At 53.9% G+C, this 16,058-nt stretch overlaps 6 protein-coding genes across 6 annotated transcripts; all 6 read right to left on the bottom strand.

The window, feature by feature from the left end:
• Nucleotides 1-1,001: 1,001 nt before the first annotated feature.
• VTN77DRAFT_4873 (uncharacterized protein) lies at nucleotides 1,002-2,445 on the bottom strand (the record flags this gene model as incomplete). Its single annotated transcript, XM_069420980.1, has 6 exons — nucleotides 1,002-1,207; nucleotides 1,277-1,546; nucleotides 1,632-1,712; nucleotides 1,760-2,013; nucleotides 2,086-2,176; nucleotides 2,229-2,445. 6 exons carry the CDS (start codon nucleotides 2,443-2,445, stop codon nucleotides 1,002-1,004), a joined length of 1,119 nt encoding a protein of 372 aa, XP_069277440.1.
• A 265-nt stretch (nucleotides 2,446-2,710) lies between these two features.
• Nucleotides 2,711-4,261, bottom strand: VTN77DRAFT_4874 (uncharacterized protein; the record flags this gene model as incomplete). Its single annotated transcript, XM_069420981.1, has 2 exons — nucleotides 2,711-4,066; nucleotides 4,118-4,261. 2 exons carry the CDS (start codon nucleotides 4,259-4,261, stop codon nucleotides 2,711-2,713), a joined length of 1,500 nt encoding a protein of 499 aa, XP_069277441.1.
• A 686-nt stretch (nucleotides 4,262-4,947) lies between these two features.
• Nucleotides 4,948-5,436, bottom strand: VTN77DRAFT_4875 (uncharacterized protein; the record flags this gene model as incomplete). Its single annotated transcript, XM_069420982.1, has 1 exon — nucleotides 4,948-5,436. The coding sequence occupies one exon, from the start codon at nucleotides 5,434-5,436 to the stop codon at nucleotides 4,948-4,950; it is 489 nt and encodes a 162-aa protein (XP_069277442.1).
• Nucleotides 5,437-6,440: 1,004 nt separating this feature from the next.
• VTN77DRAFT_4876 (uncharacterized protein) lies at nucleotides 6,441-10,059 on the bottom strand (the record flags this gene model as incomplete). Its single annotated transcript, XM_069420983.1, has 9 exons — nucleotides 6,441-6,825; nucleotides 6,879-7,664; nucleotides 7,722-7,818; nucleotides 7,874-9,320; nucleotides 9,396-9,495; nucleotides 9,552-9,669; nucleotides 9,720-9,742; nucleotides 9,799-9,814; nucleotides 9,936-10,059. 9 exons carry the CDS (start codon nucleotides 10,057-10,059, stop codon nucleotides 6,441-6,443), a joined length of 3,096 nt encoding a protein of 1,031 aa, XP_069277443.1.
• Nucleotides 10,060-11,111: 1,052 nt separating this feature from the next.
• Nucleotides 11,112-11,749, bottom strand: VTN77DRAFT_4877 (uncharacterized protein; the record flags this gene model as incomplete). Its single annotated transcript, XM_069420984.1, has 3 exons — nucleotides 11,112-11,433; nucleotides 11,533-11,622; nucleotides 11,700-11,749. 3 exons carry the CDS (start codon nucleotides 11,747-11,749, stop codon nucleotides 11,112-11,114), a joined length of 462 nt encoding a protein of 153 aa, XP_069277444.1.
• A 1,610-nt stretch (nucleotides 11,750-13,359) lies between these two features.
• On the bottom strand, nucleotides 13,360-14,085 carry VTN77DRAFT_4878 (uncharacterized protein; the record flags this gene model as incomplete). Its single annotated transcript, XM_069420985.1, has 1 exon — nucleotides 13,360-14,085. The coding sequence occupies one exon, from the start codon at nucleotides 14,083-14,085 to the stop codon at nucleotides 13,360-13,362; it is 726 nt and encodes a 241-aa protein (XP_069277445.1).
• Nucleotides 14,086-16,058: the final 1,973 nt, after the last annotated feature.

The raw sequence follows: 16,058 nt of genomic DNA on the forward strand, positions 1-16,058 counted from the left end.
CGAAACATCACGGATAAGACATTCCGACAAAATCCCCAATCCAGTCATAATAGTACATCATTCTCCATTTTCCCCGCAAACTAGAAACAAAGCTGCCTCCCCGCATTCTCTGGAAGAAGAGATGGATCAATACCAGGATTATGTACTGTACATACTTTATGGACTTATATAGCATGTCTCATCTTCTACTATATACTCCTCTCTATAGGAAAATCCTATAAATTCGTCAGAAGAAAAGATCTGACTTGTCACGTCTTCGCCATGGCCTCCCCCAAAGCAATGCTCTACGTCCTCACCTCGCCAGGCGCAACCCTCCCCCTCGACGAGTTCAACACCTGGTACGACACCGACCACGCGCCCCTGCGGCGCTCTGTGCCGGGCGTGCTCAACGCCGCGCGCTACGTCGCCATCGACGGGCAGACACCCGGGTGGCTGGCCGTGTACGAGCTGGAAGATGTCCGCGTGCTCGAGCGGCGGGCCTATCTCGAGCAGTGGCAGGCCCAGAGCGCGTATGAGAAGGACCTTCTCGCCCGCTGCGCCGTCCTTGACCGGCGCGTCTACCGTCTCACCTATGACAAGCGACATGCGGAGTATGAGAAATATGACCAGAAGATCTTCCAGCCTGTTGCGCTGAAGCCCGGGACGGGGCTGGAGGAGAGCGACTTCCATGCCTGGTATCTCGACGAGCATATCCCAATGCTGTCTAAAGTGCCGGGGTGGTTGCGCTCGTCGAGGTGGGAGTTGTGTGAGGAGCCGTCGCGGCCGGAGGGTGTCCAGGTGCAAGTCAAAGACAAGCCTATCTCGCCGTATCTAGCAATCCACGAGTGGATGAGTGAGGACGTCTATTCAACGGCCGAGTTCAAGGCGGCGACCAGCACGCCGTGGCGGACGAGGGTGATGGATGGGATTGACAAGGAGGTGGAGAATAGAAGACTGTTCAAGGTGCATAAGTTGTGGAGGTAATTACTTCAGAATGGATTGGAATGTCTATACCTGTAGTCCTACGTCTGGTACTTGAAATCCGGCGCAGGATCATCCCACTCCTGTCCGGGGGCCATACCCTCCTTCTCGGCATTGCGTCGTCGATAGATCCACGCCACCAGCGTGAACAGGAACATGGCACAAGTCACGATGCCAAAGGACCAGGCGTGGCCCAGCGTAAACTTGGGCGCGTCTTTCGAAGGATACACCTGGCCGATGACGATGCCTGTAGTCGTAAATGTCACTTTTAGCGAGTAATATGAATATCTGGAGGCGATACCTGCCAGATCCGTACACGTCAAGATAATCCCCATTGTCGCGCCTCTCTTCCCATCGGGTGCGGCATTGGACGAGGCCCAGGCCAGATTGTTACCTGAGATGATGTACACGCCTGTCGTGATGAGGAAGGTGGAGAAATACTGTACGCCCGCGGGGATGGGGCACAGCAGGAGGAGATATCCCAAGGCGCAGATGGGGGTGAAGATGATGACGAAGAGGAACCGGCGCTGGTAGCGGTCGGAGAGCCATGCGACGAAGACGTAGATGATGCAGCCCCACATTTGGACTGTTGATATTACAGTATATTAGTGGTAATTAAAAAGTATGAATGATTATTGTTTATGTGGATAGAGATAGTAGATGTACTGTACCCGGAATTGTCAGATATTGGGCCTCGATGGTGGTGAAGCCCAGTCCGTCCTCGATGATGATGGGGAGGAAGTTGTTCAATCCTGAAATCGTCTTAATCACCATCTTCTTCTCATTTATTTATTCCTACCGTATAGAGGAGTTATCACGCAAAACTGCAACCCCCCATGCAGCCACGTCTTGACGTCCCTGGCCGCCCACCAAATGTGTTTCCAGCCGAAATGCCCGCTGCCGCCGCTGTACTGATGCGTGAGTTCAGCACGGCGGCGCATGACGATCTTGTCGGTCTCGTTCAGGAAGTACGCCGTCTCGTAGGAGCTGGGGACGAGGTAATAGCATGCCAGGCCGAAGAGGACGGTGAGGATGCCCTCGAGGATGTAGATCCTATATTAATTAGAAACGAGCAAGAAGTAGTAGAGAAAATAATAGAGGAGATAAGAGATGATCATAGCCTACCACCGCCATCCAGCAATGCCAGCAACCCCATCCATATGATAGATGGCATAGGCCAGCAAGCCACTAAAAGCGCCCGCCAGAGCAGTCGACGCTGGGTCAGTCAGTACACACCAATCCTGAGCAAGTGCAGAACTGCTACCCACCAAACAAAAACGACACCCTCACAGCCATCTCCTCGCGCTTGTACCAGTTGGCCACGAACAGTGCCAGGCAGGGGAACAGGCAGCCCTCAAAGAGCCCCAGCAGCAGCCGCGTCGCCACCAGACCAGAATAACTGCGAACAAACCCCAGCGTCACCGCGCCGAAGCAGACGGCCAGCGTGGGCAGGACACGCTCGAATTTCCATCGCTTGGCGACCATGGCGATGGGCAGTTCGGAGAGGGTGTACAAGACGTAAAAGATGGAGACTGCGAATGGGAATTAGCAGATACATTTCTATGTTGATGTGGGTAATGTCCAACTCACATTCAGGTCATCTCCCTGCAGTCCCAAATCGCGACTCATCCCCTGCGTGGCTGCGAAGCCGGTATTTGACCGGTCGAGATAGGACTTGTACAATACAGATCAGTCACTTCACTTGCCGTTGTTGGATATATAGGATTGCAGTTATGTTCTCGAGAGATATCTAATCAAACACATTGACATCATGAGGCACGCCAAAATACCGCCGGATCTGCTCGCCCCGAAACATCAGCACGACCATCGGGAGGAAGGCCAGCACCGAGCCAAAAACGGCAAACATCAGAAACGCAAACTGGAAGCCGATGCGCTGACACAGGTCGACCACGTAGAATGCAAACGTCATGCCGATCTCCTGCCGGATGAAGTTGATAAGCAGCGCGATCTCGCCGCTCTCGGGCCGGTAGCAGTCGATTGCGTACGTGTAGCACGTCGTGGCCAGGATCTGCTGCCCGAACACGGCCGTCGCCATGCCGACGAGCGGCGCCATCCAGTGCACGCGGTACTGGATCGTGAAGCCGTAGATCAGCAGGCCCGCCGGGCAGAGGATGGCCCCCGGCCAGATGGCCTTCAGCCGGACCTCGGGCGGCGGGTCTGCCCGGCCCAGCTTCTTCTGCTCGCGGATCACGATCGCGTCGATGACCATGCCGGCCATCAACTCGCCCAGAACGCCTCCGATGCTGAGCGCGCCGCCGTACCCCAGCCCGATCTGCAGCGTGTTCCAGCCGAAGCGAGTCGAGAAGATGGCCGCGACGGTCGTGGCGGGCAGGTTGCTGGAGAAGCCGTACTGCGAGCAATAGTACAGCGCGGGAAAAAGCACCGACGGATACTTGGCCATCTTGAAGACGGGGACGACAAACTGCCGCGCCTGCAGCTTGAGCTCCGGGTAGCGCGAGAACAGACGGAGACGCTTGAAGAAGAGCCTCGCGGTGAACGGGGGCCGTTGTTGTGAAACCAAACAGCGACTCGGGTCGCGCACGTAGAGCGTCTCCGGGTAGCAGAAGAAGACCATGACGACCAGAAACGCGTCCAGCAGCGAGCAGAACTTGAAGCACCATCTCCAGCCCAGATACTGGCCAACCAGCCCGCCGAGGATGGGCGCAATGTGTGCGCCGGTCGTGAACGAGACGGTGAACAGGCCCAGGGCGCGTCCCCGCTGGTGCATGAAGAAGATGTCGACCATGGTCGCGGGGCCCAGAGCCATGGCGGCCGGGAAGAAGCCGTTGACGATGCGCGCGCCCACCAGCTGGCCGTAGTTCTTTGCGAACGCCGATCCCAGCATCGACACGAAGCCGATGATCGACGTGCCCAGGTAGACCGGGCGACGGCCGTAGACGTTGGCGAGAGGGATCCAGATGAAGGGGCCGATGCCGTTGATGGCGATGACGACGGTGGTCTGATACGAGGCCGTGACGGTGGTGATGCCAAACTCCTTGGCCATGGGCACGTAGGCGGGGTTGATGATGGCCGCGTTGAGCGTGCCGATGGCGGCGAGGATGCAGACTTGGATGCAGATGAAGATCTGACGCCAACAGCGTCAACATTACTCAGCTATTTGCAGGATTTGACTCACCTTCAACGACAGGGGCCAGTTCAGCGGATCTTCTGGATCATCTGACGGAAGAGGAACTAACTTGTCGAGGTGAGGGGGGGTCAAGTCTGGAGGGCTCTTGTTCTCGACATGATCGGCGTCAGCTTTTTCAATATCCGCAGCCATACTGATCAATCAACAGTAGATAAATATACAACAGTATATAAACATATATATCATATGAAGAAGACGAGAAGATGTTGCCACGTGCTGCTGACCCAGACTACAGTTAATTAGCAGAAGAGATGACATGATTATATGATAGCATGGGATGGATGCAAAGGCGTGGCACGGCTGTCAAACTGACTACCCCGCAAGTCTTTCTCCCGTTGACAATCGGGAAAAGATCTGCCAGGAAGTCATGTTTCTGGTAGGATGTAGGGCTGTCTTTTTAGTGTTCGTTACCATACAAAACTGGGGTAGACTTCCCCACGGTGATAAATAATAATAAGCTTTTGACAGGCGGGTCCCACCAGGCCGAAGCTACCCTGGCTGTGCTTGACATTGCGGGGAAACACCGACTCCATCATCAGTCAACCTCCTCTCCTCGCCTCGGGTACGCAGTAATATGATACTCCCGCCGTTTCCTACTGTAGAACAAACGACATAGCAAGAAAAAAAAAAGGAAAATGAAAGAAATGGTCTAAATCTGTTTCGCAATGGCCGCCATTAGTATTGTACTTTCCACACCTCTTTAATTACACATAACTCTGCAGCAAACTGACAATTGATAAGCTGCAGGAAACTCAGGCCAGGGGCCCATGCGGATCCTATGTCCCGATAATACTGCGGATGTAGTTCAAAAAAAAAATTCACCCATCAACTTCATTCACTCCTCCATCCCCCCACGGGATTTTCCTCCCCGTCTCCTGCTCAATCTCATCCAGGACTCTCTTGGCGACCTTATGCCCCTCGATCCCCGCCGGCATGCCGCAATAGATGGCCACCTGCAGCAGCGTCTCGCGGATCTCGAGCTTCGTTGCGCCATTGTTGACCGCGCCGCGCACATGCACCGCGAGCTCCGCGCTGCGGTTGAGCGCGCACAGCATCGCGATGTTCTGCAGGCTGCGCTGCTTGCGAGATAAGCCCGGGCGAGCCCAGACGCTGCCCCATCCCGTTTCCGTTAAGAGCTCCTGCATCGGCCGCATGAATTCGGGGTCTGAGTCCGCTGCGTCCAGATTCCGCTCCACGTACGCGGTGCCGGCGACTTCGTAGCGCAGCCGGATGCCGTTCTCGTATAGCACGCGGTGCGCTTTGGTGAGGTCTTCGGGGGTGGGTGGGGGGCCGGTGGGGGGTGACATGATGATATTTCTTTTTGTGATGAAGATGATATTGTGGATAAGTCGAAAATAGGCTGGTTGGTGATGAGAGCCAACGAATTGATCCAGATGAAATGAAGATGAACCTGCAATTGATCCCGTTAGCTGAACGTCATGAAATATCTGCACTACAGGGGCCTAGTATTAATATTATGTACCTCACAGGAATCTTCGGGAAATGAGCTCAACTCGAAGACATCTGTATCTCGATTTATCCGTAGCAATTAATATTCCGAGAGCACTTGGAAGGAAGGTAGCCTGAGCAAATGCCTGACTCCAATTTACAGAAGAGGGGTTTTGAGGCCATGTAGGTTCCCCACATGCAGGACAAAGACCAGCGGGGCGACGCAATGCACACAGGTCCAGTCTATCTTCCAGACGACGGCGCGGCGCTCATTTTTTGCCCCGGAGTTCTTAATAAGGATCTACCTACCCGGCATGGAGGATGGGAAAATCAGAAGAACAATCTGTTGAACGCTTGGGTACGTACATACAAAGCGATCATACCCAGGAGCAAACAGGAGTCTTGAGACAACGACCTAAGGAGATTGAAGCTAGGCAATAATAATAGGAGTGCCAGAAAGCACCATGCAGCCCAATCAGGTAAATGGCCAGATTATTTATTTGCACGTTTTCGAAAGACACTTTTCTATATATATTTACGATTGATGATGGAATAATAACATATATATATGCTGGGCGTCTATCTAAGATCATTAATTGTGTAGACTCAAAACAAGAAAGGGGGGGAAAAAAGACCAAGACGAGCAAAGCAATGACTCAAAGGGAAGGGAATCAGGAGAGGCAAGACATGATTTCTAACCCGTTCCCAAGACGAGATGGACCGAAAAAAAAAACAAAAAAAAACAATCAAAACCCGTCTAGATCTAGTCGTCTGTCCATGGCCCAGCATGGTGGTCGCAAGTTACATATTTCGTTTGTTCCGATAATTCTCGTGGATAGAAAATCAGCCTGCTAATTAATGTCTACTTCTCGTCAAGCTGCGCCTCAAACTCATCTTCATAAGCGCCGAGCGATGCCTGACTCCTCGCCAGATCCAGCTGGGTCGTGATGTAGTTGTTGAAATGCTCATCATCCTCATCCTCTTCTTCTCCGTGAGCCACTACTTGGCTGGACGACAACCCGCGATTGTCGATATCATCTTCGTCTAAGGTCACGCTGTCAATATCCTCGTTAATGGTGGTTGCCAAGTCGCTACGATTCCCAATCGAGCGGCTAGTGGACGAACGGCGCATCATAGGAGTAGTACTGGGCCTCCGCGGCTTCGCCGATCGCGAAAAGATATCGTCGAAATAGTGCGCAGCAGCGGTGGATGGGGTGCGCGGTGTTTGCGGCAGACGGCAGTTGAGTCTGAGCATGTTAGTAGATTTAATGAAATTTCTACTATCAAGAAAGCGTCATACCCAGTGTCATGAATGATCTTTGCAAGCAAGCCAGTCCAACCGCATTGATGCGACGCCCCCAGTCCCCGACCGGTGTCAGCGTCAAAGAACTCGTAGAACCACAGATAATCCTTCCAGTGTTCGTCAAAATCAAGCAGGTCAGACCCGGCGTTGACGGCCCGCCGTCCTTCATCGTTTTTCGCATACAGATGCTGCAGACGGTGCTGGATCTCCTGCGCAACGTGGCCCAAGTGCATGTACTCTCCCGAACCGGTCGGACACTCGATCTTGAATGAGTCGCCATAGAACATGTAGAAGCGCAGCAGCGATTCGATGAGCAAGAAATTGACACAGATCCAAATCGGACCGCGCCAATTGCTGTTCCCGCCAAACAACCCGCTGTCAGAGTCCCCGGGGACGTATCCCACTTTGAACTCCTGACCATTGACTTCCATCGCGTATGGATGCTCTTTATGGTACTTGGAGAGCGATCGGATGCCGTGATCCGCCAGAAATTCGGATTCGTCCAGCATCCTTTTCAGGATCTTCTCCAGTCGCTCGCGGCTCACGAGAGCCAGAAGCAGTCGATCACCCTTGCCACGGTGCCGCATACTGGCAATGTTGCGTTCGGCAACATCGTTCTTGTTCTCAATGAACCAGTTCAATCGACGCTTGAAAGACGGGAATTTGTTGATGACTTCCGGTTCTAGGGTGAGCACCGCGTACAGCGGGATCAATCCTACCAGGGATCTCACGGGCAGCTGCTGAGACCACGGGCCACCGTAAGAAATAGCGTCGTAATAGAAACTACATTCTGCGTCAGCTCACAACGTTTCGGGGAGAGCAAGCGAAGTTATAAGATACCTGTCTTCCTCGTTCCAGAGAGAGGTCTCCTTATCCTTAGATTTGAAAGTCAAGGAGTCACTAATCAAGATGAAGTGTTCAAAGAATTTGGATGCGACTGCCCTGGAGTCAGTCAAGTAGATTTTAGGAGCAGCAATCCGGTATACACTCACTATCCTCGTATGTTCGACGGTGTTTAGCCAGCTCCAGAGCAATATTCAGCATGCTTAAGCAGTAAAAGGCCATCCAACCAGTACTGTCAGCCTGCTCCAGGACTCCACCGGTGGGTAACGGCTCGGAACGGTTGAAGAGACCGATATTGTCGAGGCCGAGAAAGCCACCTTCAAACACGTTCTTGCCTTCGGAGTCCTTGCGGTTCACCCACCAGGTGAAGTTCAACAGCAACTTCTGGAAGACGCGCTCTAGGAAATCGAGATCCTGCCGACCGTACATCTTTCGTTCAATCTTGAAGGTCCTAAAGACAGCCCAAGCGTGCACCGGCGGGTTGACATCGCTAAAGTTCCATTCATAAGCGGGAAGCTGTCCATTGGGATGCATGTACCACTCCCGGGTAAGCAGATCCAGCTGCTTTTTGGCAAAGTCGGGATCGATCATGGCGAGCGGGATGCAGTGGAAAGCGGTATCCCATGCTGCGAAGAAGGGGTATTCCCAAGAGTCCGGCATTGACAGGACATCATCGAGGTACATATGCTTCCATTTTTGATTGCGGACTCCTTTCCGGCCAGGAGGCGGCGGGACCATGTTGGGGTCGCCGTTGGCCCATTGATCCCAAATGAAATGATAATACTGCTTTGTCCACAGCATGCCAGATAAGGCCTGTCTTTGTATATTTCGTAAATCTTCCGTCATTGGAAGAGGGTTGATACGGTAGTAGAAATCGTCCGCTTCCGCCCTGCGCTGCTCGATCACGTCGTCAAGCTCTTCTTCATTCAGATAGTCCTCATTCTTTCTCGAGAATCGGAAGCGTACGATGACACACTCGCCTGGGGGTACGCCATCGCCCTCATCAAAGGCATACCAAGCTGCAAATTTGGTACCCCGATTGGCTGGGTTGACAGCCTCCTTCTCCTCGTCGACGATGTAACGATGGAACGCATCTTTCACGTAAGGCTGGTCGTTTTTGGTGCCCCAGAGGGCTTCATTGTTGGAGTCGTTCTCCGTGAAGAGCAGTCGAGGTTGGATATCCTCCTCACCTCCGTTGAAGGCTGGCGAGGGCGAAAGGCGGACGTATCGTTCTCCAAGCTTCCAGTGCTGTGACTGGGCCGTCAAGGGACTGATTTGTTTTATCGAGGGCTTCTTCTCCTTTGCCTCCCAACCCCACGTCCATGTGTTCCTGTACCAGACATGGGGGATGATATGTAACGGAGCAGGCTCAGGCCCACGGTTGTACGCAATGACACGGAACAGCAGCTCTTCCTCGTCATCCCCCTCCTTGGCTGTTTCAATGAAAATATCCCAGTACCTCTTGTCGTCGAAAATGCCCGTGTCCAGAAGCTGGTACTCGCGGTCCTGCTTCCCACGCCTCGCATTCTCGTCGATGAGATCCTGATACGGAAACTTCATCTGCGGGTATTTGTAGAGATATTTCATGTAGGAATGCTAATCGGAACAGTCAAACAGACTCTCAAAGACCTGTGAACTCAACCATGCCGTTGACTCTTTAAGAGTGCTTACCGTGGGAGTATTATCCAAATGGAATTGGCATTCCTTGATACTTTCCCCATGATTTCCTTGTGGATTGGAGAGCCCGAATAGTCGTTCCTTGAGGAAATCACTGGGAGAATATAAGCTCCCGACAGACCTTGCGACCATGCCAGTTCCCCAACTTACTCTTTTTCGTTCCAGAAGGCGAAGGCGATATTGAGCAGACCATGAGAGTCTGATACGCCGGCAATGCCGTCTTCACCCCAGCGGTACGCTCTGGAACGCGCATGGTCATGGGAAAAGTCTGGAAGACATTAGAACTGCCACAGGATTGGAAAATAAGATGAGACATACGACTCCATGCGTCGCCATTTTCGCTGCTTGGAGTAAGCCAATTTGATTTCGGTCTAATTAAAGGGAATTGAACACTTACGAATAATCCTCTCTCACTGTTGGGACGGGATGAGGTCATCAGCAAAAGCTAAGCCAGATTCTTCAACGGACCAGATAGGTATGGTATATACGACGAGAACGCTGCAATTGAGGGGAGAGAACAGAGGAAAGACTAACCGGTAGCCCATTGTCTTTCTGACACATAGGGACCCCATTTCTTCCAATATCTGGTGCGCTCGCGATCCTCCTGGAGTCGCTTCTCCTCCGCGCTAAGATATTCGTGGTCGTCGATTATAACCATGGCCGGTGGCGGTCAGAGGTCCCCGACCCAGACTATTGAACCGGAGTAAGCACAAACAGTTCCAACGTAAAAAGAAAAGAGAGCGAGCTTTTGTCCTGGGAAAGCTCAATAGATTTTGAAGGGAAACCAGGACCTAAGTGAGGTACGAGAACCGCCAGAGGCCAACTCGGAGAACTGGCATCGGTGTTCCCAAGATCTGGGAATATTATTATCTGGGGCAGGTGGGAGGCGAGTCACAAAGAAAGGCAATACTCGGTACGACAGTGTACAGTTCCGCTTATCGATAACGAGACCCGCCCGTGTCCTCGTTTCTTGTTGTGCCAAGGTTAACAGCGGTCAACTCGTCATGGATCCATGGTTGGAGCTCATTCCCTTCCGCGTGCGACCTTCCTATCTAACATCCTAGTATACTATACGGAGTACTCTGTACACACCACCATGCCCGCCGCGGCATCCCCACATCGGCGAAAGAGGGTATAAAGAAAAGTGGAGCATCCGCCGTGTCGAGCGCAACGACGAGCGATAAGGCGGTGGGGGTATTGGTTGTCGTGCATGAGAAGATGTATTAGAATAGTGGAGGCCAGATGGGAACAGACTCGAAACAGAGATGCGTCAATTTAAGTAGTCATATTATGGTATATAGAGGTATATAAATATATATCACACAACATGGGTGAGTGAACGAATGTCTCTCGACCTGCCAAAGACAACGATGTAAGGTGAATGAGGGGCCTGCCTGACTCCTTGTGCTCCCGCGCCATGTCGGGAAACCTCGTACATTGTCCTTCAATCAGACCCCATTCAAAGGTTGCTCGGGGAAACTTTGGGAGACGACGCAACCAGTGATCAGAATCACATCATGAATGGTTCAAGCACGGCGGTGGCCGGAATTGCCGTCAATTGGTCCACAATATCATCCTGGATGGGAACCAAACCAGTCACTTCCTTCGCCATCCCTGGTCTCCAGATTGCATCCAGAGGAGAAGATGAAAACTAAATCCCACCCGCAATCCATGCCCAAAAGATAAAAAAAACATCAAAACAAACACTGATCATGATTCCCTTGCTTTTCCCTTGTCTTCATGCTCGTCTTCGCTGCCTAGATCGTTGGACGTCGCGGCAGATGTGGCAGAGTCTGTGAAGCCTTCGTCAGAAGGATGGCCGTCGGAGGTGGGCGACGACGTTGGAGATCGAGTGTGAGATTCCTCCCCCTCGCCTCCTTGCCTCGAGCCTTCATCATTGGGGCTGTGCCGGCCATTGCTCCTTGACGGAGAGGCTAAGCGGGACTCTTGCTCCCTGAGGCGTTCTTCTGCTTCGCGAATCTTTTCCTGGAGAGCTTGGAGTTCTCGGGCCTGGATGGTCATCATCTGCTTTCTGCAGCGGCAATGTCAGCTCTATCCTATCTCCTCCGGCATGGGGCGATCGGATGTATCTCCCCTAAGTATAATGTTGAGACGGATTTCTTTGACATACTTCTGTTCAATAGTCTGGGTCAAATGATCGACATCATTATCGAGCATAAACTTGCTGTCCAGCTCCAACGAGAAAGCCTGCGCGATGGTTCTGCACATGTTGGTCAATGGTCCATGACGATGACAACAGAATCGGAACATCCACAGGAGCAGGAAGGGGAGACGAACGACTGAGGCCGCCGGGGGTTTGGTTTCCAGTCCTGTTCGGTGTCCGACATGTTGGTTGGTGGCTTCCCCCCTGGGTATGTCTCCGACACCACGAGAAACCCACGCAAGGTCGAGAAAGGGGCTGTTCAAATAAGGGGAGTCGAGTTTGACAGGCGATCGCAGCTCCGCTACAACTTCAGGTGTTGAAGGGAGCTCTCAATAAGAAAAGGCGCGGCTAGTTAATAAGCGTTGTTGTTCTTCTGTCGTTTTCTAGCGAAACCAGGGCCAGCTGAAATCTCGAGAGAAAGGACAGATCAGGGACAGCGGTCGTCGGATTGAGGTAGGACACGGTTGAAGAAGAAGATCACGGTCGCCCTAAGGCCAGGAGAGCGGCAGATGAATGCTATAACTACTCCTATCGTCTCGATCGCAGAGATAAGGGAGCAGTGGGCAGAAAGGAGAGGAAAGCCAGGTAGTTTTGTTGTTCTTGATTTTTCTTTTCCGTTCTGTTTAATAACAAGCCCGGCACACGGGTTAGCTCGAAACAGGAGCAATAATGGGTCAATCGATTGCGGGACAGCGACGCGACAGAGCCAGCAGGAGCTTGCGCCGGCGGAGAGATTGACGCCTGATCAACGAACCAGCGAGCAGATGGCCTGTCCTCCAGTGCCACCGTCCACCGTGCAAGGGAGCTCGTGCCAATCCATCGTGGGCGCCTTATTAATCCAGCATTGATCCTGATTAGCTTAGAGCTAGGATGGAGCAGCTCTTGGGCCGGTCGGTCAGAGAGGTTAGCAAGGACGTGGATGGGGGACTTGCAGGAGAAAGGGGCAACGGTGGGCTCGGTGGCGCCCGGGAGGCTCGTGCTGCGCCCATGGCCAAGTGGAAGGAAGCTATTAGCCTACATCATCTGGCTGATAATGGCTCCATCTGGTGCCAGACCGCGATGGGGCCGCCAAACCTACGGAGTAGGAGTATGGAGTCTTGCTTGCCGACAGTCGGTCGAAGCGATCGAGCTCCTGTGTCTGCTCCGTATTCGGTGCTCCGTGCTCCGTAGTAGGACCAGGCTGCCAGTCAGTGCCTTGCAGCGATCTGGAGAGCAGACGCGGCTAACTGAAGCTAGTATAAGCTGCAAAGATACTGAATTGTACAGAGTACGGAGTACTGTGTGTAAATGCAAAGAAACAGAAACCTAGACGCTGCAGAGCGTTATTGTTGCCACTGCTCATCAGCCCATGTCAGCATGCAGACGATAAGCACGTTCGAGTATTAGGGATGATTGTGGGCATTCCCCGGATGCCGCGTCTGCAGATTCATGACTAAACCCGCCTGGAGCTGGAGCCTGTGCCTGTGCCTGAAGCCCACTTAATTAAGAGATTTAAGACCTGCCAGACTGGCCTAGAATAATCAAATAAGGGACCTGTTTGGTCGCTGCGCGGCGGCAGCCAAATCACGGCGCCCCCTGGTCACGTGACTGCCCATACCGGGGGAAGTGCAATTTTTCGCACTTCCCCAATCGCCATGATGCCAGATCGAGCTCACCCAGATCAGCTACCATCCCATCTAGTTAATTAACCTGCTAAGATTACCCCGAGAGAGTACCACCCTCGGTTGACCTGCTACACAAGGCATAGACAATTCCATTTTCTATTATTATTGCCTGCTGCTGTACGGACGTCCTTCACGTGTCTGACGCCCTTCGCGCGTTCCTCACGGTCGGGAATCGCGTCTTTTCGTCACCTCTCGTCCCCATCATCCCTCTGGAGATGGAGTAAAGAGGCGATGCGTACCTGGCCACAACTAAGATCTCCGTCGCATCTACTCTCCTCGCCTCCCTTTCTGGGCCACCACCAGCATCGTGGCTCCCATCACCAAGAAACCCCTTGTGAGTGGCCGCTTCGACGGGCAATGGGGGATGCCTCCGCTGTCGGCCTATACGCCCTTTGAATCCCTCCTCTTCTTTCAATCCCTCGCCGCCCACGACACCCGGCCCGCCAGCTTCGCTGCCATCTCCGATGCCTTGCGCAACAACCCTTTCATCCGGGAAAATGCTGCGTTCGACTCGAATCGGCTGAGTCCGGAGGCTCTGGAAGAGCTCTACACGACGTTGATGCAAGAATGGATCGAGGCGAATCGTTCCCACACCGCATCTCTCGCAGACCAGAATGGCCACCGCCCTGACGGATCCGGCGCAAACCCTAAGAAGCGCAAGATCTCGAGTCCTACGACGGAGAATGTGGGTGTGGACTGGGCGAAGTCGCACGCTACGATCGTCCCGGGGCTGGTGTCCCAGCTGTACGCCCGGTACAAGGAACGCGTTACAAGGGAGATCCGTGAGGATGAGAAGAGATACAGAGAGATTCGAGAGGAGATTGAGCAGCTGCAGAGACAACAGGTAGAAGAACATGCAGAGCCAGTCCCGCAGGATATTGCCGCGCCCAAGATCCCGCAGGAGCCGCCCCGGACCCAAGTCGCACCGCCTGCCATGGATCTCGACATCAAGGAAGGGAAGCAAGCTCATGCCGGGGTCAGCGAGCCTCCACAAGGACCATCGGAAGGGCTGCAGCAGAAACCAGAGACGGCGCAGGTACAGCAAGCTGGAAAGGTTGATATCCCACAGCAACCTGTTCCTCCTCCCAACCCACCGCAGACTCGTCGGTCCCCAGTTGTACCATCAGCACCACTACAACCACAACCGACATCAACACAACAACAACTGGCACCGGCACCTGCTCCAGCACCACCGGCTCCTCCGACCGAGGTTACTACAGCACCACAAGCCAAACCCAATATTCCCCAACAACCATCTGCTGGGGGACCTATTGTGTCCACTGGACCTCCACCGCAACCGGGCTTGAATGGTAATCCACCGGTGTTGGCTCCTTCGCAGCAGCCGGCTCAGAACCCATCACCATCTTTGCCCATTAAGAGTCCAATCCAGCAGGTACCCCCGTCGCCGCAACCACGACAACACGTTCAACCGTCCACACGCGCTGCAGCACCACCGAGCCGTGACCGTCCAACTTTGCCGCCGGGATCGACCATTGTCTTCCCTGCACAGCAAGGAACCAATGTGCCCTCTCCCGCTGCAGGTGCCCAGCGTCCTCCTCAAGCGGGCGAAGCTGCTGGCCGCAAAGGACCAGCCACAGTCACCGGTTCTCCGATGATACCTCAGTATCAGACGAGGCTGCAACAGCCGTATCAGCAATGGTCCCCCCATCCCATCCCTCAAACCCCATATCCCAATATTTCCCCTTACCCAAACTCCCCGTACTCGAATCAGCCGATTCTTGAAAGGCCGGTACCCCCTCAACAGGCGCCTCCTACCACACAGCGCGACGGTGGCAGGCCATTGCCGAGCCCGCATCCAGCAACTGGTCCCGTGACTCCTGGTGCTTTCCCTGCAGTTGTCCAATCACCTCTGACAGAGGTCCCGGGACAGCAGACGCCCACCTTTGCCAGAACTCCGTCGTTCTCGACAACGCTCAGTAAGCGGCCATCTCGCCCATCGGCAGATACCACAGGATCCCTCACGCCGTGGAAACGGTCTCCGCGTTTGAGTCTGAGCATCCCTCAGTCTCCAGGCTCCCCGGTTCGACCTAGACCCGAAGACGTAAGCCCGATTAGTGACAGAGCACCGTCGCCAATCGAACCACTGGGAGCTCCCGCCGAATCTCGCCAGAGACCTCCCGAAACCGAAGCTGAGAAGCCCAGACGCAGCAGGAAGAGAAGTGTCCCGCCACTCGACTTAGAGGTGGAAAAGCCCCCTGCCAAATCTCGGGCCAAGCGCGCTGAGAGCACTGCTTCCACAAGGAGTCGGGGACGTTCGGTAGCTTCCCGTGACGAGGAGTCAGCCACTGATTCAGGATCAGCAACTCTCCGCAAAATCAAGCATGAGGCACCAACCACTCCTGCAGGAATCTCGGAGGATACGGAAGCAGAACTCCGAGCGGGGACTCGTCGAAAGGCAGCTGCAGGTGCGGGACCAGGCGATGAAGGAGTGGTCAAGGGAAGAACCAAGCGTAAGCGGGGTGCCAGTGAGTCGTTGGAGATTGACAGTGGCCAGCCTACCCCAATCCGCCACGAGTCGTCTCAGTATGTCTTGTGCACCCGCAACTTCCCGCGGACCGGTGCTCCGATCATGAACGACGTGGCAGCCCACAAACACGCATCGATCTTTGCCAAACCGTTGACCGAACGGGAAGCTCCGGGTTACAAGGATCTTATTTACCGACCCCAGGATCTTAAGTCGATCAAGTCCGCGATTCACCAGGGCAGTCGAGCCGTCGCCGCAGCCACCGAAGCGGCCAGCACACCTGCAGACGGGGAGTCACCAAACCCAGCGGCGGGCACGCCAGCGAAAAACACGGTGCTCATGCT

The sequence above is a fragment of the Rasamsonia byssochlamydoides genome, assembly GCF_041956645.1.
Source record: "Rasamsonia byssochlamydoides strain NRRL 3658 unplaced genomic scaffold VTN77scaffold_34, whole genome shotgun sequence".
Classification (NCBI taxonomy): Eukaryota; Fungi; Ascomycota; class Eurotiomycetes; order Eurotiales; family Trichocomaceae; genus Rasamsonia; species Rasamsonia byssochlamydoides.